At 43.1% G+C, this 23,166-nt stretch overlaps 1 protein-coding gene across 7 annotated transcripts in view; it reads left to right on the top strand.

Annotated features, from left to right (window-relative positions):
• The window catches only part of DET1 (DET1 partner of COP1 E3 ubiquitin ligase), an 80,472-nt gene that overhangs the window by 50,202 nt on the left and 7,104 nt on the right, over positions 1–23,166 (top strand). For 6 of the 7 annotated variants that reach the window (XM_056571905.1, XM_056571911.1, XM_056571908.1 and 3 more), the window contains exon 4: positions 6,427–6,618. The exons of the other annotated variant lie outside the window; for it this stretch is intronic. In XM_056571905.1, coding sequence (XP_056427880.1) covers positions 6,427–6,618 — 192 coding nt within the window. The remainder of the gene's footprint in view (positions 1–6,426; positions 6,619–23,166) is intronic. 7 annotated transcript variants of the gene reach the window in all.

The following is a 23,166-nucleotide window of genomic DNA, read 5'->3' as shown; positions in this document are numbered from 1 at the left end:
GCCGGTACCGATAGTCAGGGGGACAGAACGGGCAGCGGCACCGATAGCCAGGGGGAGAGAAGCGGCGACAGCAGGGCTCTAGACCCCAGGAAAGGCAGGGGGAGAGAAGCGGGCAGCGACGGCCTCTCTCCCCCTGCCTTTCCTGGGGGTGTATCGGCGTATAACACGCACATAGACTTTAGGCTAAAAATTTTAGCCTAAAAAGTGCGTGTTATACGCCGATAAATACGGTATTTCAATTTCACTTCCCTTAATAAATGTATGTATATGTATGTATGTGTGTCTATAATATAATTAATATATATATATATATATATATATATATATATATATATATAATATATATATAATATATATATATATAATATATATATAATATATATATAAAAATTTTTTTTTTTTTTTGGTTCGGAGAATGTTATTGACAAATTAAAAGGTATCCTTATAGTAGGTAGTTATCATTATAGTAGGTAGTTATGGCTATTATAGGGCGGGGAGGAAAAAAAACGAGAGCGTAAAAGCGAAAATTGACCGGACAAGTGGATCGTCATGAGGGACAAGTAGATTTTGCTCCATTTTAGTCCCGTGGACAAGTAGTTTTTTATAAAATTTCCACACCCCTGGGTCCAACCGCTGGGACCCCCTGCGATCTCCTGTACGGAGCCCCGACAGCCCGCTGGAAGGGGGCGTGTCGACCTCCGCACGAAGCGGCGGCCGACACGCCCCCTCAATACAACTCTATGGCAGAGCCGGAGCGCTGCCTTCGGCAATCTCCGGCTCTGCCATAGAGATGTATTGAGGGGGCGTGTCGGCCGCCGCTTCGTGCGGGGGTCGACACCTGCTATCTGGCCGGAAAGCCTGTCCCCCGTACAGAGAGATCGCGGGGGGCCCCAGCGGTCGGACCCCCCGCGATCTCAAACTTATCCCCTATCCTTAGGATAGGGGATAAGTTGTTCCCCACTGAGTCACCACTGGACTACCCCTTTAAAGTGACAGTGGTCAGATGTGCAAAAAATGCCCGGGTCCTTAACCCCTTAAGGACCAGGCCAATTTTCACTGTAGGACCAGAGCGTTTTTTGCACATCTTACCACTTTCACTTTAAGCATTATTAACTCTGGGATGCTTGAGATTGTTTTTTCGTGACATATTCTACTTTGTTAGTGGTAAATTTTTGTCAATACTACATCATTTCATGGTGAAAAATTCCAAAATTTGATGAAAAAATTGAAAATTTTGCATTTTTCTAACTTTGAAGCTCTCAGCTTGTAAGTAAAATAGACATTCCAAATAAATGATATATTGAGTCACATATACAATATGTCTACTTTGTGTTTATATCATAAAGTTGACATGTTTTTACTTTTGGAAGACATCAGAGGCCTTCAAATTTCAGCAGCAATCTTTAAATTTTTCATAAAATTTTCGTAAGTGGAATTTTTCAGGGACCAGTTCAGTTTTGAAGTGGATTTGAAGGGCCTTCATATTAGAAATACCCCACAAATGACTCCATTATAAAAAAAACTGCCCCCCCCCCAAAGTATTCAAAATGACATTCAGTAAGTGTGTTAACCCTTTAGTTGTTTCACAGGAATAGCAGCCAAATGGAGAAAATTCAAAATCTTAATTTTTTTACTCTCTCATGTTCTTGTAGACCCAGTTTTTGAATTTTTTACATAGGGTAAAAGTAGAGAAATCTTCCTAAAATTTGGAACCCAGAGAAAAACAATAACCCCAGAGGTCTTATCAGTTCTTTTTTTATTTTATTTATTTATTTAGATAAGAGCTTTTTGGGCAATTTAGTGGTTTTATGGTGTTAAAATTTGGAATGTACTCTGGACTTGGTACATTGGGGTCAAATTATGGAAAAATAAAATGAAAAGGGAAAATTTAGTTCTGCATGGAAGTGTGATATCCCTGAAGAAGTTTTTAATGCAGAGGCCCGAATGATCGGGGCAAGTGTCACATTGAGTGGTGGTATCCTTCCGTATCCCTCTCCTGTTATACACTCTGCATTTTTTCTGGCAACCTATAATTTCAGTTCCTTGAGAAGTCCGGCCTGCTCTTTACTGGTCGCCAAAAATCAGGACCTTTAGGACTTCTTCTTGGAACTGAAGGTATTTCCCTGTGTTGCCAGCGTACTGGGACAGTGCAAACGAGTTGTACATGGCAATCTGTACCATGTAGACTGCAACTTTTTTGTACCATACCAGTTTTTTTCTGTATGGCCATGTATGGCTTGAGGACTTGATCAGAAAGATCAACTCCCCCCATAAACTGATTGTAGTCCAGAATACAATTGGGCTTGAGGAGCGGTGTTGTGGTACCTCGCACAGGGACAGGTGAGCTGCCGTTACCATGAATAGTGGTCAGCATACGGACATCTCTCTTATCCTTATTCCTGACCAGCAACAGGTTTTCATGGGTAAGGGCACGTAACTCTCCCTTGGGCATAGGTGTCTGGATCAAATTTAGAGGGAGGCCTCTCTGGTTTTTCCGTACGGTCCCACAAGCGGATGTGGATCTGGCGGCAAGGGATGTGAACAGAGGGTTGCTGGTATAAAAGTTGTCCACGTACACGTGGTAACCCTTATCCAACAATGGGAGCACAAGCTCCCAAATGATTTTCCTGCTAACACCCAGAGTGGGGGAACAATCTGGGGGTTCAATACAGGAATCTCGTCCCTCATATACTCTAAACCTGAGAGTGTACCCGGAGGTACTCTCTGAAAGTTTATAGAGCTTCACGCCATACAGCGCCCGCTTCAAGGGAATATACTGGCGGAAGATGAGTCTCCCCTTAAAACTGATAAGAGACTCATCGACCGAGAGCTCCCTGAGGGGTACGTAGGCCTCCAAAAATTGGGCCCCAAAGTGATTGATGACCGGCCTCACTTTGTAAAGCCGGTCATAGGTGGGATCACTTTGGGGTGGACATGCCTCCTTATCAGTGTAATGGAGGCGTTTACGAATGGCCTCGAACCGCCTCCATGCCATGACCATACTGTAAAGCAGGGTCGGGTATAGGATGTCCCCGCTCCAGTACTGTCTGACACTTGGTTTTTTGACCAGGCCCATATGCAGTAAGAGGCCCCAAAATGTCCTCATTTCTGCTGCATCAATGGCGTACTATTCATTGGGCCTGGCCAAAACTGATTCTGGAGGGCGATGAACTGCTGGGTGTACAGATCCGTCTGCTCCACCATCAGATTGATAAAACTGTCACTGAAAAAATAACTGAAATAGTCAATTTCAGTGAATCCAGAATTGTCAATCCGGATTCCGGAGTCGCCAACAAACTCCGGAATCCGTGGTTCATAAGCCTCTGGGGGTCTCCAGACAGGTTCACCGGAAGGGGGCTCCTGTAAAATTGTCTGTGTGGTCGGACTCAAAGTGAAAGCGGCATTGTCGCTCGTACTAGTGCCGGACACTGGGCCACTTTCATGGGGGGTGCGTGGCCTCGCCTGGTGGCGTCTCCACCGCCGTACAGGGGACTCATCATCAGTACTAGATGATGAGGAGGACGATGAAGAACACAGGAATGTTGGATCTTCATCGTCCTCACTGACAGATTCGGAGGCAAGAAAAGCGGTTTCTTGGTGGTGGCAAATGCAGTGCCCTGAACCCCTAATAGGGCCCAATTTTTTTTTAATTTTTTTAAATTTTTTTTTATTTTTATACCCTTTAACCCAACTGTCCCTTGCTCTTGTTCTTTCCCTGCTCTAACATGGGGTCTTATCCTGTGAGGGTCTCAGATCTGGCTCCTTCTCCCAGCTCTGCCCGCTGAATGAACTCAGGGGGCTAGCAGAGCCGCGAGAAGGGGCCGTTAACCCTCCCCTGACGGCTGCTATTGTCCGGCCAATAGCAGCGATCCTGGAGGGGGGACGAAATCACCACATCCCCATAGATACAGTGGGTGATAGAGGGTGTATCCTACACCCTCGATTACCATGTACCCCCTGTCAGCGAGTCACACGTGACCCGCATCAATCGCAAGTGTGAATTCACTTGCGATTTGCGGCGATTGCTGACTTGGGGAGGTCTGATGACCCCCCTGAGCATTTGCGCGGGGTGCCTGCTGATTGATATCAGCAGTCACCCCGGTCCGGTCTCCGCCCGGCGCGCCCTTGGTCCTTAAGTACCAGGGAGCAAAAGCGTACCTGTACGCCCTTGGTCCTTAAGTGGTTAACGTGAAAATGGGCTTGGTCCTTAAGGGGTTTAACAGTCATTTTAGATGTTTTTATTAAAACTATAAGGATTATATTCTCCAAAGGCCTTTCCTTGTGAGCCTCCTGAATTTCAATCAGAATGGTTCTTCATAAATATTCATGAGTGGTCTCTGTCCTGTCCCCCCCCCCCCTCACAGTATACATCATTTAGTATCTTCCTCCATCTGCGAATAATTTCCTGACTCATCATTTTGGCTCACAGTCACTTACAGAACAGTAGAGGTATTTGGTCAAAGCCTATGTTTAACAAGTCCAGTGTGCCATAGACTAGTGTAAAATTTTCTGAGAAATGTATTACCGTATATACTCGAGTATAAGCCGAGGCCCCTAATTTCACCCCAAAAACCCAGGAAAAGTTATTGACTCGAGTAGGGCCTCTTCTTCGCTCCCGGCCCCGGAATAGTGACTTTGCCTTGACGACGACGCACAGGGACGTTAATGAGCAACGTCCCTGTGCGTCGTCGTCAAGGCAACGTCATTATGCCGGGCGTGAAGCGCGGAGAAGAGGCCCACCCGGTGAAGATGGACAGCCCGGAACGACTATCCCTCACACCGGACGGTCCTGCAGCACAGATGGCCCAGACCAGCTCACCCGAACGTCCCGCCGAGCGGAGGTGAGTACAAAACTAAAGGGCGGAGGGGGGCTGGATGATGACGAAGGCCCGGGCAGTGGTCTTGAACCCGCGGACCAACAAAATGTTTCAAAACTACAACTCCCAGCATGCCCGGACAGCCATCGGTTGTCCGGGCATGCTGGGAGTTGTAGTTTTGAAACATGTGGCGGTCCGCAGGTTGAAGACCACTGAGGGCGGAGAGTTCACTCGAGTATAAGCCGAGAGGGGGTGTTTTCAGCACGAAAAATCGTGCTGAAAAACTTGGCTTATACTCGAGTATATACCGGTAATAAGGCAATAAATAAAGATAGAAATGTCTAGTGTTGAAAGTGGTCGGGGTAATAACTCATTTATGACTTATGAATTATTAATTATGGTCAACAAAAATATACAAACAATGCAATTCACCATATCTGGGCCAGATTATTTTCCCAGATATGAGTTCTTTTGAAGTAGTGGTAGAAGTAACTTTTGCAATATAATAAAAAAGTTTATATAATGAAAAAATTTATAAAAAGCAATCAAAGTCCGATCAATTAAAAAATGGTACCGCTAAAAACCACCCTGTACGCGGAAAAATTAAGTTATAGGGGTCAGAAAATGACAATTTTAAACAAATTAATTTTCGTGCATGTAGTTATGATTTTTTCCAGAAGTACAACAAAATCAAACCTATATTTTAATAGGGTATCATTTTAATCTTATCGACCTACAGAATAAGGATAAGGAGACATTTTTACTAGGGATCGACCGATTATCGGTTTGGCCGATATTATCGGCCGATAATCACAATTTTGGGCATTATCGGTATCGGCAATTACCTTGACCATGGGCCCCGGGAACAGGTAATTATAAAACCGGGGATGGGGGAGGCAATGGGGCCGGGGGGGTACGGTGGGGGTTGCGACGCGGTGCGGGGGTGACGGTGATAGGACTCAGAACCCCCGGACAGGCAGGGGGAGAGAAGCGGGTGGCGGCGGCGGCGGTCTATGGCACCGCAAAAGCCACTGCAGTGCATTGATTTAAAGCGCCCGCTTTAAATCAATGATCTGCAGCGGTATCGCGGGAGGATAAATAGCCGATAACTTATACCGGAATATCGGTATAAGTTATCGGCTACCGGCCCTAACCTCCACCGATTATCGGTATCGGCCCTAAAAAACCGATATCGGTCGATCCCTAATTTTTACCAAGAAATTTACTGCATACAAATGGAAGCCCCCAAAAATTACAAAATGACATAATTACAAAGTAGAATTGGTGGCGCAAAAAATAAGCCGTCATATGGATTTTTGTTGCAAAATTCAAAGGGTTATGTTTTTTAAAATGTAAGGAGGGAAAAATGAAAAACATTCATTAAGGCAATAAATAAGACACATGTAAGAACATCCAAGAAAATGAATATATCAAGGAAAAAAGTGGCAGATTTTCATGTCCTGCAAATTACAAGTATGAATGAAATGTGTTCTGTTGTGTTCAGTTGTGTACTTTTGTTTTATCTTATTTGATCCTCAATTTGTGAATTATATTATGTGTAACTATTATTAAAATAATTTTAGGTTACTGCATAGCTCTTTGCTTTTAGGTTTAAAGATACTATTGTGAATGCCAAGTATGGAGGCCATACTGAAGCAGTGAGAAGGCTTTTGAGCCAGCTTCCTATCAGCGCCCAGTCTTACAGTGGTAGCCCCTACCTTGACCTTTCCCTCTTCAGCTACGATGACAAGTGGGTTTCTGTTATGGAGAGACCTAAAACATGTGGCGATCATCCAATCAGGTATGACAAAGCTCTGTGCTATTGACAATACTCTTGCAAATCAACATAGATATGTACTTGTGCATACTGTGATCTGTATTGCCTATTACACTAATAGTTTTTAGTTGCTGATAGTCTTCTATTGTTGGTCAATGGTTGTTACATTCCTATGCTTTGTTTATGCTACTGTCATGTTCATGCTTTGTGTTAGAGCAGGGCGGTATGACCAAAAATATGTATCACGGTATTTTTGTAAGTTATGGCTGTTCCACGGTATTTAACAGTATTTCCCCCCCTCCCCCTGTGGGCACTGCTTCTCTAACCCCCCTCCCCCCTGGTTTATCAGCCCAGCAATGCGCTGTCCCCCACATCGGGGAACTAATCATGTTACCTGCAAGCACCGCTTTCCTCGTCCTCCTGTGAGTTGCCGACTCCTTACATGACCGTGCGCTCAGCCTATCACTGGCCGAGGCGGAACCTCGCTGCGGCCGGTGATAGGCTGACGGCTCTGTGACGTTGGGAAAAATTCATATCCTCCAGGAAAAATATTTCAGTATTCTGTATGAACGGGGTATACCGCCTAGCACTACTTTGTGTGACTATCTTTCAAAAAAAATAAAAATAAATCATGGCATACATTTAACTCTAAAGCTTTCAGTAATGGATTGCAGAAGGGTTTCAGATCTAAAACCGTTTAGGGCTTGTTCACACGGCTGTCTGTCCCCGTTTTTTTTTATCCCCGTTTCAGTTCCGTTTTTGCAGACTGTAAACGGATTAAAAACGGTTTAAAAAAAAATCCCATTCATGTCATTGGGATTTTTTTTACAATCCGTTTACATCCGTGTGCACCCATCTGCACTCATTTCCGTTTTTTTCATGGAAAAAAAAACATGCAGTATTTTTTTCTTCCGTGAAAAAAAAAAGTAAGAAAACACGGACATCATAATTTTAACATTGAAGTCTATGGCAAAGGGATTAACCTTTAATGTCATCCGTTTGCACCCAGGTTTAAAATATCCGTAATCAGCAGACTCCTACAGTGTTGTGGGACTACTACGACTCTCATCATGGAAACAAGCCTGTCCATGATGGGAGTAGTAATTCTGCCGGTCGCTGGGGGGACTACATTAGTGTTTGTACTACTATCCCCATCATGGATCAGACTCTGTTCCATGATGGGGGTTGTAGTACAGGAGCTGAGGGATTGATCGCACCGGGTCTCACTTCTGACACCCAATCCGATCAGAAGTTATTAAGCAGGGGAGCGGGCTTTTTTTTAATTCCCCGCGAGGAGCTCTGAATGGCCAGTACTGAGGTGCCATTCAGGGCTCCCTGCAGGGTTTTTAAAATGGACAATGTATATTAAAAGCGCTGTGGGGGGGCAAGATATATAGCGCTATATATCTAGCCCCCCCCCCCCCAGTGCATCTATAAAGATATAACCCCTGCTAGCGCAAAAATATATACCCACGCAGTATATATGTGTGACCCCCCCCCCCCCCCCGCCGGCGCATTTATAATGTAACCCCCGCAGGCGCATTTATAATTATATACCCCCCCCCCCCCCCGTGCAATTATCAATATATACCTCCCGCCAGTGCATTTATGGGACCCCCCCCCCCCCTTGCTGGCGCATTTGTCATTAATGCAGGGCTATCTGTGAAAAGCATTTTACGAGCAGAGCAGAGCACCAGCCGACGTGATGCTACTGATAGAATACTATTCATACATAGCGCTGCAGGGGCATATTATATAGAAGTTCTGTGGGGGCCAGATAATACTATATATCTGGCCCCCACAGCACTTCTGTATAATATCCCCCCTATTCTATCAGCAGCATCGCTCCGGCCTTGGCTGGTGAGATGCTCTCGCGTAAAATGCTTTAGACAGATAGCGCTGCATTAATGACAAATGCGCCAGCGGGGGTCACATAAAGGCGCAGAAGGGAGGATATAATTATAAATGCACCTGCGGGGGTTACATTATAAATGCGCCTGCGGGGGAATATGTTTTTGCGCTGGCGAGGGTTATATCTTTATAAATGCGCTGGGGGCTAGATATATAACGCTATATATCTTGCCCCCCAGAGAGCTTTCAATATACATTGTCCATTTTAAAAACCCTGCAGGGAGCCCTGAATGGCTCCTCAGTACCGGCCATTCAGAGCTCCCCGCATACATCGGTGATCGCAGGGTTGCAGACCATGCCGCCCGCTCCCCTGCTTAATAACTTCTGATCGGATCGGGTGTCAGAAGTGAGACCCGGTTCGATCAATCCCTCAGCCCCTGTACTACTATTCCCATCATGGAACAGAGTCTGTTCCATGATGGGGATAGTAGTACAAGCACTAATGTAGCCTCCCCAGCCACCTGCTGACTCCTGTAGCTAGGAACCACTACTCCCACCATGGAAACAAGTCTGTTCCATGATGGGAGTAGTAGTAGTCCTGGCTGATGGGAGTAGTCCTGGCTGATGGGAGTAGTCTGTAGGTGGCTGATTTTTCATACAAAAAAAACAAACAAAAAACGGGTTAAAAACAGTTCAAAACGGATACCAGTTTGATCAGCCGTTTCTATCCGTTTTTTTTTAAATCCCTTTTTTTTTTTTAAACTGAACGGAGGCAAAAGGCCATGTGAACGCACCCTTACTGTGACTCTTAAATTGAAAAAAAATCAAGAGCCTGAGCTATTTCTGATCTATTTATATACAAATGTCATTTAAAAAAAGGCTTACTGTGTTCAGAGCCCTGCTTCTTTCTTTCCCTTCTGATTACTCGGTTTTTCATCCTATGGTTAATCTTTGAACCTCAATGGTTTATTCACACATACAGTATTCTGCAGCAGATTTTGCTGACTTCAATGTGCAACAATATCAGCAACAAAATATGCATGTGTGAACGTACCATAGAGGGGTTATCCAAAGATTAAGGGAGAGATTTATCAAAACCTGTCCAGAGGGAAAGTTGCTGAGTTGCCCATGCCCAGGAAAAGGCCTCTGAAAATGAAAGAAGCGATCTGATTGGTTACTATGGGCAACTCAGCAACCTTTCTTCTGGACAGGTTTTGATATATCTCCCCCTAAAAGTTTTCCTATTTCCTTAAGGAATAACTAATTGATGGATTGGGTGTCCAACTGCTTGAATCCTGAGAACAGAGGTAATTTTTCCCCCAAAGTAAATGGGGCTTCAGTGTGCATATTCGACCATCGATACATTTGCTGTCCATGGATCAGTGCTAGACAATATTCATAAACCCTATTTAGGTTGAATGAAGGGCAGAACAAGCATGGATACTTCTCCTCCATTCAATCTGGGGGCAATCGACTTACGTTCTCCTGATTAGTGAGGGTCCCAGTGGTCCTAATTGATCAGTTATAGGGGATAACCCCTTTAAGGTAGGGTCACACGTAACGGATTTGCAGCATATTTTACGCTGTGGATCTGCTGATGACCGACCCCTATTGTGAACCTCGTGCTGTGCCTGCTCGTAGCAGCAATCCGGCGGTACGAGCAGACACACAGGGACCTGCATGTCACAAAGATGTCTGTGAAGTACACTGAGCATGCACATGGTGACTCGCAGGTCCCTGTGTGTCTGCTCGTAGAGGCGGATTGCTGCTACGAGCAGGAACAGCACGTGGCACACAATAGGGGTTGATCATCGGTGAATCTTCAGCGTATTTTACGATCCGTTAGGTGTGACCCTACCCTTAAAGTACGTTCACACGTACAAGATCAGCTGAAGACATCAATGTAACTGATTGAACACAGCATCACATGTGCAGCAGACCTGTGGCTTCTCCAGACCTGCCTGTGTTAGTAAATACATTCCCTGTGAAATACCAGTTCTGAATAATAATTTTTCTTAGAAGTCTGCAATATGCCATTTTAACCCCTTAAGGACTCAGCCCATTTTGGCCTTAAGGACTCAGACAATTACATTTTTACGTTTTTCATTTTTTCCTCCTCGCCTTCTAAAAATCATAACTCTTTTATATTTTCATCCACAGACTAGTATGAGGGCTTGTTTTTTGCGCGACCAGTTGTCCTTTGTAATGACATAACTCATTATATCATATAATGTATGGCGCAACCAAAAAACACTATTTTTGTGGGGAAATTAAAAAGAAAAACGCAATTTTGCTAATTTTGGAAGGTTTCGTTTTCACGCCGTACAATTTATTAAAAATGATGTGTGTTCTTTATTCTGAGGGTCAATACGATTAAAATGATACCCATTATTACATACTTTTATATTATTGTTATGCTAAAAAAAAATCACAAACTTTTTAACCAAATTAGTACGTTTATAATCCCTTTATTTTGATGACCTATAACTTTTTAATTTTTCCGTATAAGTGGCGGTGTGAAGGCTCATTTTTTGCGCCGTTATCTGTACTTTTTTTTGATACCACATTTGCATATAAAAAACTTTTAATACATTTTTTATAATTTTTTTTTTAAATGTATTAAAAAAGTAGCAATTTGGGACTTTTTTTTTTTTTTAACGTTCACGCCGTTCACCGTACGGGATCTTTAACATTTTATTTTAATAGTTCGGACATTTACGCACGCGGCGATACCAAATATGTCTACAAAATTAATTTTTTTAGCTTTTTGGTGGTAAAATAGGAAAAAACGGACATTTTACTTTTTTATTGGGGGAGGGGATTTTTCACATTTTTTTTACTTTTACTTTTACTTTTACTTTTTTTTTAAAAAATTTTTTACACTTGAATAGTCCCCATAGGGGACTATTCATAGCAATACCATGATTGCTAATACTGATCTGTTCTATGTATAGGACATAGAACAGATAAGTATTATCGGTCATCTTCTGCTCTGGTCTGCTCGATCTCAGACCAGAGCAGAAGACGCCGGGAGCCGGAAGCAGGAAGGTGAGGGGACCTCCGTGCGGCGTTCTGAATGATCGGATCCCCGCAGCAGCGCTGCAGGCGATCCGATCGTTCATTTAAATCGCGCACTGCCGCAGATGCCGGGATCTGTATTGATCTCGGCACCTGAGGGGTTAATGGCGGACGCCCGCGAGATCGCGGGCGTCGGCCATTGCCGGCGGGTCCCTGGCTGCGATCAGCAGCCGGGATCAGCCGCGCATGACACGGGCATCGCTCCGATGCCCGCGGTTATGCACAGGACGTAAATGTACGTCCTGGTGTGTTAAGTACCACCGCACCAGGACGTACATTTACGTCCTGCGTCCTTAAGGGGTTAAAGGAGTAGTCCAGTGGTGAACCCAGTGGTGAACAACTTATCCCCTATCCTAAGGATAGGGGATAAGTTTGAGATCGCGGGGGGTCCGACCGCTGGGGCCCCCTGTGATCTCCTATACGGAGCCCCGACAGCCCGCGGGAAGGGGGCGTGTCGACCTCCGCACGAAACGGCGGCCGACACACCCCCTCAACACAACTCTATGGCAGAGCCGAAGCGCTGCCTTCGGCAATCTCCGACTCTGCCATAGAGATGTATTGAGGGGGCGTGTTGGCCGCCGCTTCGTGCAGAGGTCGACACCCGCTATCTGGCCGGAGAGCCTGGCCCCCGTACAGTGAGATCGCAGGGGGCCTTAGCGGTCGGACCCCCCACGATCTCAAACTTATCCTCTATCCTTAGGATAGGGGATAAGTTTTTCACCACTGGACTACCCCTTTAATGACCAAGCCCATTTTCACCTTCAGGACCAGGCCGATTTTTGCGTTTTCGTTTTTTCCTCCTCGACCTTCTAAAATCCATAACTCTTTTATATTTCCATCTGCAGACCTATATAAGGGCTTGTTTTTTGTACTTTGTAATGAAACCTCTCATTTTACCACAATGTACGGCGAACCCCAAGGTTCAGAAGTGAGAGTATACTAAGTACAGTTGAGGCCTAAATTGATGATTTGCACAGGGGTGGCTGATTTTACAGCGGTTCTGACATAAACACAAAATAATAAATACCCACGTGTGTCCCCATTTTGGAAGCTACACCCCTCACGGAACATAACAAGGGGTATAGGGAGCCTTAAAGGGAACCAATCATCACTTTTTACCCCCTTTAACTATTAAAAACACGTCCTAGAGCATGTAACCATTGTTCCTACCATGTTTCTGTAGTGCATGGCAATGAATGAAAAGCTCCGAAAATCAACTTATAAAATGTCCCGCGCTGTATGTTAATTTCTGTAAGTAGTCACTTTGGCGGTGCTGCATTCCTATTTAGTCACCGTAGCCAGAGCTGAAATCACGCCCCTCCCGTCCTAAACACGCCTACATGGGCGTGATTAACAGCTCGACCGCAGTGGAATCAGCCTCGTCTCTCCTGTCAGCTCGTGCAGGGAAAGGAGCGTGTGAGTCTGCAGACTGCTGGAGTGCCGCTGGGTCCTAGTGCCAGCCGGATACATACTCTCCTGCTGTCAGTGGAGAGCATAACATCTAGAGATCGGCGAGGGACACATAGGACGTATTGTACTTCAATCCTCCTGGCCACCTGTCTTCTTGAGTAGATTACTAAATGTTAGTTAGGTGTATGTATTAAATGATGTTATACACTGAAAAGAGTGGTGGTGGTGGTGGGGGGGGGGGGGGATCTGATGATCACTAGTGCTGATAATCAATGAAGAGTGGGGGGGGCATAGATGGAGGGATTAGGGGAATAGTGGGAGTAATAGTTATCCACTGGGGCAGGGGTGGGGGGCAGTTTTATGGATTTATTGTTCCATAAAACTACAACTCCCAGCATGCCCGAAAAGCCAAAGTCATGCATGCTGAGAGTTGTAGTTTTGCAACAGCTGGAGACACACTGGCTTATCTCATTAGGTAGTGTCACTCAGTCAGGGTCACTGTTATAGAAGTTGCAATATTAAAACTCCCAGCATGCCGGAAAGCCAAAGCTTGTCCGGGCATGCTGGGAGTTGTAGTTGAGAAACTTCTATAACATAGCAACCCTGACTGAGTGATGCTACCTAATGAGATAAGCCAGTGTTTCCCAACCAGTGTGTCTCCAGCTGTTGCAAAACTACAACTCTCAGCGTGCACGGACAACCTTTGGCTTTCCGGGCATGCTGGGAGTTGTAACTTTGTAGCAAAATGTAGGCATACCTGTTGGAAAACACTGGCATGTTACCCATTGGTTCACAATTAGTGTGCCTCCAGCTGTTGCAAAAGTACAACTCTCTGCATGCACAGACAGACTTTGGCTCTCCGGACATGCTGGGAATTGTAATTATGTTATACCCCACACTCCCTTTTCAGTGTATAACATAATTTAATACATACGCCTAACATTTAGTAATCTACCTAAGAAGTCAGGAGGATTGAAGTACAATATGTCCTATGTGTCCCTCGCCAATCTCTAGATGTTATGCTCTCCACTGACAGCAGGAGAGTGTATGTATCCGGCTGGCACTAGGACCCAGCGGCACTCCAGCAGTCTGCAGACTCACGCGCTCCTTTCCCTGCACGAGCTGACAGGAGAGACGAGGCTGATTCCACTGCGGTCGGGCTGTTAATCACGCCCATGTAGGCGTGTTTAGGACGGGAGGGGCGTGATTTCAGCTCTGGCTACGGTGACTAAATAGGAATGCAGCATCGCCCAAGTGACTACTTACAGAAATTAAAATACAGCGCGGGACATTTTATAAGTTGATTTTCGGAGCTTTTCATTCATTGCCATGCGCTACAGAAACATGGTAGGAACAATGGTTACATGCTCTAGGACATGTTTTTAATAGTTAAAGGGAACCAATCATCACTTTTTACCCCCTGTAACACCCCACAGATGTTTGACGAATTTTCATTAAAGTTGGATGGGAAAAAATGTTTTCACTAAAATGCTGTTGTCACCCTAAATTTTTCATTTTCACAAGGGAAAATAGGAAAAAAGCCCCCAAAAATGTGTAACCCCATTTCTTCTGAGTAAGAACATACCCCATATGTGGATGTAAAGTGCTCTGCGGGCAAACTACAATGCTCAGAAGAGGATTATGCCATTGAGCTTTTGGAGAGAACGTTTGTCCGGAATTGAAGGCACGTGTGTTAACAAAGCCCCCATAGTGCCAGAACAATGGACCCCCCCACATGTGACCCCAATTTGGAAACTACACCCCTCACAAAATGTAATAAGGAGTGCAGTGAGCATTTACTCCCCACAGGTGTATGACAGATTTTTGGAATAGTGGTCCGTGAAAATGAAAAAGCTGGCACTATTTATTAGATAGGGGCTCACAAAGTATAGAGGAGCGGTCAACAGCTAAGAGGATGGGGCCTACTCGAAGAAAAACATGTCACGGTTAATCTTCCTTCTTGACATCCTCCTGTATGTTTCATGAACATTGACTATAACAAGGGGGCATCCTCTCCGTTTAGAGGAAAGAAGGTTTCTACACCAGCACAGACTTTACTGTAAGAGCAGTGAGACTGGAATTCTCTCCCGGAGGAGGTGGTCATGGGGAACTCTGTAAAAGAATTTTAAAGGGGTCTGGATGCATTTTTGGAGAGTAAGAACATTGCTGGTTATGTATATTAGAATTATAGGGACAGAATGTTGATCCAGAGATTTATTCTGACTGCCATATTTGGAGTCGGGAAGGAATTTTTTACCTCTAGTATGAGGGTTTTTTGCCTTCCTCTGGATTAACTCAGTAGGGACTCAATAGGGAAATAGGTTGAACGTGATGGACTCTGGTCTTTCTTTCAACCTTATGAACTATGTTACTAGGTTACTTCCACCATAACTTAGTCACCTCCTAAAACACACTGCTGGTGCAGTAGTCTCCCATTGTTTTCAATGAGATTCCGCTGCGTCAACATCCGCTCCGAAAATTCTGAATCCCAGAAACTGACAAAAGAGTGAATGTGTTCATTCCTTTTGCAGAATCAGTTTGGAAATGCATTGCCTACTGTGGAGATGGCACATTTCCATGCGGTACTAGTGATTATTGTCCTGTGGATAGGCCAGCCATCATATTAGCCCAGAAATCTCCTTTAATTTTTACCGGTCCAGGCAGTGTTCCTATCTGCGCTAGGGTCAATTTGATTGGGATCTGAATTTAGTTTACCATTTGGCATTAACGTGAATGTGGGTGGATTTACGGTATCTGTCTTATATAGCGAAACTGATGCATCTAGAAAATGCTAGTTGCAATATATATGTTTTTTCACTTTAATACTGTTATTGTAACTCATCCATGAACACTTTGTGCTGTTTGTACTGGAGCATCTCAAGATTATATTATGGCTTGGGCTGGACATGTGCCCCAGATACTGGCTCCCATCTCCCATGAACATTGTGCAAATATTCCTATTAGCATAGAACCTTCTGACCATTCAACTCTGCAATGTTTTGTCCAGCAGTGCAGTATAATGCAGTTAAACAGGTTTATAATTCTGTGTACATACCTTCTAGGGATCAACCAATATGTTTTTTTTTAGGGCCGATACCGATAATCGGTGGAGGTTAGGGCCGATAAGTTATACCGATATTCCGGTATAACTTATCGGCTATTTATCCCCCGTGACACCACTGCGGATCATTGATTTAAAGCGGGCTCTTTAAATCAATGCACTGCAGTGGCTTTTGCGGTGCCATAGGCCGCCGCTGCCGCCACCCGCTTCTCTCCCCCTGCCTTTCCTGAGACCTATCACCGCCACCGCTCCCCCCACCGCCCCGCCGCACCACGACCGCAACCCCCCCCCCCCCCGACCCGTTGCACCGCCCCGGCCCCATTGCCTCCCCCATCCCCGGTTTTATAATTATCTGTTCCCGGGGTTCACTCTACATCTGGCTCCGCTGGCGTCGTCACTGCGCACAGCGTAACGCAGGACGCAGCAGGAGAAAGAAGTAGCGTGGGCCCCGGAAACAGGTCATTATAAAACCGGGGATAGGAGAGGCAATGGGGCAGTGCGGTGCAGCGGGTCGGGGGGGGGTGCGGGGGGCCGGGCATTATCGGCTTATCGGCAAGGTAATTGCCCATACCGATAATCGGTCGATGCCTAATACCTTCCTGTGAAAACATGTACAGTCATGGCCGTAAATGCTGGCACCCCTGACATTTTTCAAGAAAATTTGTATTTCTCACAGAAAACGACTGTAGTAACACATGTTTAGCTATACACATGGTTATTCCCTTTGTGTGTATTGGAACTAACCCAAAAAGGGAAGAAAAAAAGCAAATTGGACATAATGTGACACCAAACTCCAAAAATGGGCTGGACAAAATAATTGGCACGCTTTCAAAATTGCTGAAAAATAAGATTGTTTCAAGCATGTGGTACTCCTTTAAACTCACCTGGGGCAAGTAACAAGTGTGGGCAATATAAAAATCATAGCAGATAAAAAGGAGAGAAGTTCACTTAGTCTGCATTGTGTGTCTGTGTGTACCACACTACGCATGGACAACAGAAAGAGAACTGTCTAAGGACTTGAGAACCAAAATTGTGGAAAAATATCAACACATCTCAATGTTATAAGTCCATCTCCAGAGATCTAGATTTGATGAAAGGTGTCAACGCAGGATAGTCCGGATGGTGTATAAGCAGCCCAAAACAAGTTCCAAAGATATTCAAGCTGTCCTGCAGGCTCAGGGAGCATCAGTGTCTGCGCAAATTATCCATCGACATTTAAATTAAATGAAACTCTATGGCAGGAGACCCAGGAAGACCCCACTGCTGACACAGAGACATAAAAATGCAAGACTACATTTTGCCAAAAACCTTCTGGGAAAACATCTTGTGGACAAATGAGACCAAGATAGAGCTTTTTGGTAAAGCTGTTTACCAAAAAACGGAATGAGGCCTACAAAGAAAAGAACGTGGTACCTACAGTGAAATATGGTGGAGGTTCAGTGATTTGGGGTTGTTTTGCTGCCTCAAATGTGTGCAAGGCATCATAAAATCTGAGGAATACCAACAAATTTTGTGTCGCACTGTACAGCCCAGTGTCAGAAAGCTTGGTTTGCCTCAGAGATCTTAGGTCTTCCAGCAGTACAATGACCCTAAACATACATCAAAAAGAACCCAGAAATGGATGGCAACAAAGTGCTAGAGAGTTCTGAAGTGGCCACCAATGAGTCCACACCTGTGGAGAGATCTTAAAATTGCTGTTGGGAAAAGGCGCCTTCCAATAAGAGAGACTTGGAGCAGTTTGTAAAGGAAGAGTGATCCAACATTCTGAGGTGTAGGAAGCGTATTGATGGTTATAGGAAGTGACCGATTTTAGTAATTTTTTTCCAAAGGGTGTGCAACCAAATATTAAGTTTAAGGGTGCCAATAATTTTGTCCAGCCCATTTTTGGAGTTTGGTGTGACATTATCCTTTTTTGGTTTAGCTCCAATACACACAAAGGGAATAAACATGTGTATAGCAAAACATGTGTTACTGCAATCCTTTTCTGTGAGAAATACTTCATTTTCTAGAAAACTTCAGGGTTGCAAACATTTACGGCCATGACTGTGTGTAGTAAAGATGCTGGCACTGCCTGCTTGTATAATTCAAAAGACTCCATTGATGCTGCTAGATGATGTGTATATAGTACCCAATGCCCAGTACACAAAATATGAATCAAACACCTGAAACCATAGTAGAATTCCCTTACTAGTTATTTCCATCAGAATAAACCTGCTCATGTTGACAATAATGTAATTTCAGCTCCTCTTTTCATGCACGGAAGGAGTAAGCTGCACACACTATTAGTCCTAAGGGGTAAATTAAATTATGCTTCTTGTAAAGCTGTCAAAATAGAGGATGTGATAATACACTTTAATAGCAAAGAAGAATTACCCACAGACTACAAGAAAATGCCCCATAGAGAACCTGTGTCACACCTAGCTTTTAAATACATAAACTGCATGGTGCTTTTATAATCCCCTTCTATGGCATGGAAGAAAGCGAGATACCTTGTAGTCTTCTGAGCCGTGGACTCCTGTATGTTAATTTGACATAATCTTGCATTTTGGACCACATTTAATTTCTGTAAATGAATGTAACAGCTTTTTAAATGGTCCAAATTCTTAGCTGTTTAAATCACATTTTTAGTTGTCGGTAACATTGTCAGAAATTACAGAGAATTTGTCCCGTGTGCTGCAAATTGCTTCACATCAGAGATTTACAAACATAATTTGGTTAATGTTTTCAAAATGGAAAAGCTCTCCTCTTTAGTACTGGAAATGGAATCAAAACACACAATAGACGTAATCACCCCCTTAGTTACACACAAAACATGATTTTGAACTCTAATGGGAATACAAATAGTTTTTATTTTATTTTGTTTTCCATTTTGTACATAGATTGGGTGTTTTTATTTTCATTTGCGGTTCTTTTGGAACATCCTAAACCAAATTCTTAGTTCATAGATTAATATGAGCAGCTGGAAAGCTTTTAGCCAATGCATGAAAGCCTACGCAACTAAATGTTCGGCCGGCCGGCCGTGGAGTGAAGCGCATTGCCGCCTACTTCCATGGCTAATAACTCACAATGGCAGTGGGTCTCAGAAGTGATACCCGATGCGGTCAACAACTTTTGATATTCTCATCGACATGACTGCAAGCCTTTAAATCCAAATACACTAATAGGGAAATATCTATTAGGGGTTGTCCACTTTTATTTGTTGGCACTTGTGCTATGATAGGTGACATCTGGACAGTCAAAAGTACTTTTTAATATTTTTTGTATTTTTAATACTAATAGTCGGAATTCCTATTAAACATGAATACTATAATAACTAGAGGTAATAAAAGTTCCTCTTCATTGTCTCAATATTAAATTTATATCCACAGACATACATGTTCATAATGTTATACATTATTGTTGTTAGTGCCCCCTAAAACACTTTCAGGTCCTATTTATACATGCCAAAAAAATCCAGCTTGTTGCTAGGCAACACATCATATTAAAATTGGCACAAACACACTTATGCTAGACCTCTGTTTGAAAGAATGAAAACAAGGTACATACATTTATTGAATTTTTCATGTTCAGGAATGGTTGGTCTGCCCAGTACATTATTTCTACTGCATTGTTGTAAATTAAAATCAGGGCATCATGGAAAATGAACATTTATATTGCTGGAAAGTCATCATTTCAAGTCATGACACTCCATGTTTTCTATTTCCATAAACAGTGTCAAAAATTCTCATTCATATAATGTTATGAATGTACTTTCTTCTGAGCAGTTTGTGAAATTTTAATTCTTAAAGACATTAAAGTTACTTTGCAAACAGACCATGTTGTGCGTTTACTGTTTTATTAAATTTGGTGGGGATAGTGGTTATATGATGTCACTCATTTCTTCTTATCCTTGACGCACAAGGGTCATGAGATTTTACCCCTTTCACCTAATACCAGTTTGTTAAAGGTGTTTACCTTTAGCTGCTTTCTTGCTGTTTTGATCATTCTAAAAATTGCCTTTATGTAGAGTTATCAACAGTCGGATAGACATGACCTGGGGTTCGCAATGGCATGCATATCTCCCTTTGCATCAGTGCTGGGACCGCTATCTTTTCTTTGTGGTGGTGGAAAGTTCTCTGAGCTGGCACTTGCTCCTGATGCCACCCGGCACAATGCACCTGCATTTTTTTTTTACTAAACACAAGAGAACCCTCAGGAATGAATCTGAGACACGATTTAATCTTAACATATTAAAAAAAAAATCCATGTATGATTCCCTGTTCGATAGGTTTATTTTCCCGTGGCAACTATATTTATTAATTTATTTGCATTCTAAAGTTTTGTATGCTTGTTAGCATTTTAGAGTTGCTCTGAACTGGAACAATCCGTTTCCATATTTTCCATATCTCTGAGTGTTTGCTCTTTTCCATGTTTTTGTATGAGCTTTTAACATTGGGATGTCACACACGTGATTGTATTTTTGTACAACTTAACCCCTTAAGGACGCAGGACGTAAATGTACGTCCTGGTGCGGTGGTACTTACCGCACGAGGACGTACATTTACGTCCTGTGCATAACCGTGGGCATCGGAGCGATGCCCGTGTCATGCGCGGCTGATCGCAGCCAGGGACCCGCCGGCATTGGCCGACGCCCGCGATCTCGCGGGCGTCCACCATTAACCCCTCAGGTGCCGGGATCAATACAGATCCCGGCATCAATACAGATCCCGGCATCTGCGGCAGTGCGCGATTTGAATGAATGATTCAGAACGCCGCACGGAGGTCCCCTCTCCTTCCTCCGTCCGGCTCCCGGCGTCTCCTGCTCTGGTCTGGGATCGAGCAGACCAGAACAGAAGATAGCCGATAACACTGATCTGTTCTATGTCCTATACATAGAACAGATCAGTATTAGCAATCATGGTATTGCTATGAATAGTCCCCTATGGGGACTATTCAAGTGTAAAAAAAAAAGGTAAAAGTAAAAAAAAAGTGAAAAATCCCCTCCCCCAATAAAAAAGTAAAACGTCCGTTTTTTTTCCTATTTTACTCCCAAAAAGCGTAAATTTTTTTTATAGACATATTTGATATTGCCGCGTGCGTAAATGTCCGAACTATTAAAATAAAATGTTGATGATCCCGTACGGTCAACGGCGTGAACGAGAAAAAAAAAGTCCAAAATTGCTACTTTTTTAATACATTTTATTTAAAAAAAAATTATAAAAAATGTATTAAAAGTTTTTTATATGCAAATGTGGTATCAAAAAAAAGTACAGATCATGGCGCAAAAAATGAGCCCCCATACCGCCGCTTATACGGAAAAATAAAAAAGTTAGGTCATCAAAATAATGGGATTATAAACGTACTAATTTGGTTAAAAAGTTTGTGATTTTTTTTAACCACAACAATAATATAAAAGTAGGTAATAATGGGTTTCATTTTAATCGTATTGACCCTCAGAATAAAGAACACACGTCATTTTTACCAGAAATTGTACGGCGTGAAAACAAAACCTTCCAAAATTAACAAAATTGCATGTTTCTTTTTAATTTCCCCACAAAAATAGTGTTTTTTGGTTGCGCCATACATTTTATGATATAATGAGTTGTGTCATTACAAAGGACAACTGGTCGTGCAAAAAACAAGCCCTCATACTAGTCTGTGGATGAAAATATAAAAGAGTTTTAGAAGGTGAGGAGGAAAAAATGAAAACGTAAAAACTAAATTGTCTGAGTCCTTAAGGCCAAAATGGGCTGAGTCCTTAAGGGGTTAAGCTTGCTCTTATTGTGTAGTTGACATGCCATGACTAAGGGTCCAGCTTGACCCGAAACGCGTTGGTGTTATCTGTGTATTCCATGTGATCCGTAATAAAGAACCTGTTGCATTGGTATTTACGTGTGCGTAAACTATTAAAATATACTGTTTATGATCCTGCACGGTAAACGGCATAAAAAAAAAAAAAAAAAAACACCAAAAATACAGATTTTTTTTAAAATCACATCATGATCAAAAAGTCCCATCAAAACAAAAATAGTACCAATAAAAAGTTGATACCAAAAGTACCAATGATAGTTCATTCATTCAAGGGGGGTGAGGAGCCCGACCGGTACTGCGGATTGGGAAAAATGTATATTGTACAGAAAAAAAACACACCGGTATTCAGTGTGAACTGGTATACCGCCCAGCACAAATACATTCACGTCCTGTTCATGACCGTGAGCATTGGCGAGGTGCTTGTTTCATGCGCTGATGTCCGCCATTTACCCCTCGGATACAATGATCAATACAGATCACTGCATCTGCGGCAATGCACATGTTTAAATGAATTATCAGATCGCCCGCGGTGCTGCGACTGGGATCCGATCATCTAAAATGGCTACCAGAGGTACCCTCACCTGTCACCGGCCGTCTCCATGGGTCTTCTGCTCTGGTCTGTGATTGAGCAGACCAGGGCAGAAAATCACCGATAATACTGATCAGTGCTATGCCATAGCACTGAACAGTATTAGCAATCAAATGATTGATATAGATAGTCCCCTATGGGGACATAAAAAAAAAAAAGTTTCAAAATGTAAAAAATCCCTTCCCCCAATAAAAATATTAATTGTCCCTTTTTCCTACTTAACCACCAAAACGTAAAAAAACAAAGTTAATAAACATATTTGAAATCGCCACATGCGCAAATATCTGAACTATCAAAATATAATGTTAATGATCCCGTACGGTGAGCGGCATTAATGTAAAAAAAATTTTTTGTCACATTTTATTAAAATGTTTTTTAATAAAAAGTGATTTAAAAGTTTCATATACGCAAATGTGGTATCACTAAAAAGTACAGATCATGGCTCAAAAAAATTAGCCCTCATACCGCTCCGTATACCGAAAAATGAAAAAGTTATAGGTGGTCAAAATAGGGTGATTTTAAACACTGATTTTGTACAAAAAGTTTAATATGTTTTTAAAAGCAGTACAATAATAGAGAGCAGAGAGCACTGTGTTCCAAAAAGAAAAGAATTTCCTCTGTAGTATTCAGCAGCTAATACTAATACATTCCAGTACTGGAATGATTTAATGAATGAAGTAATTTACAAATCTGTTTAACCTCTTAAGGACTCAGGGCGTACCTGTACGCCCTGAGCCCGGTCCCGGTGTGACCCTGCATCACACAGTCGGTCCCGGCTGCTAACGATAGCCGG

The sequence above is a fragment of the Hyla sarda genome, chromosome 4, assembly GCF_029499605.1.
Source record: "Hyla sarda isolate aHylSar1 chromosome 4, aHylSar1.hap1, whole genome shotgun sequence".
Lineage (NCBI taxonomy): Eukaryota > Metazoa > Chordata > Amphibia > Anura > Hylidae > Hyla > Hyla sarda.
Note: the sequence above shows the minus strand (reverse complement) of the source record. Positions and strands in the feature narration are given on the sequence as shown.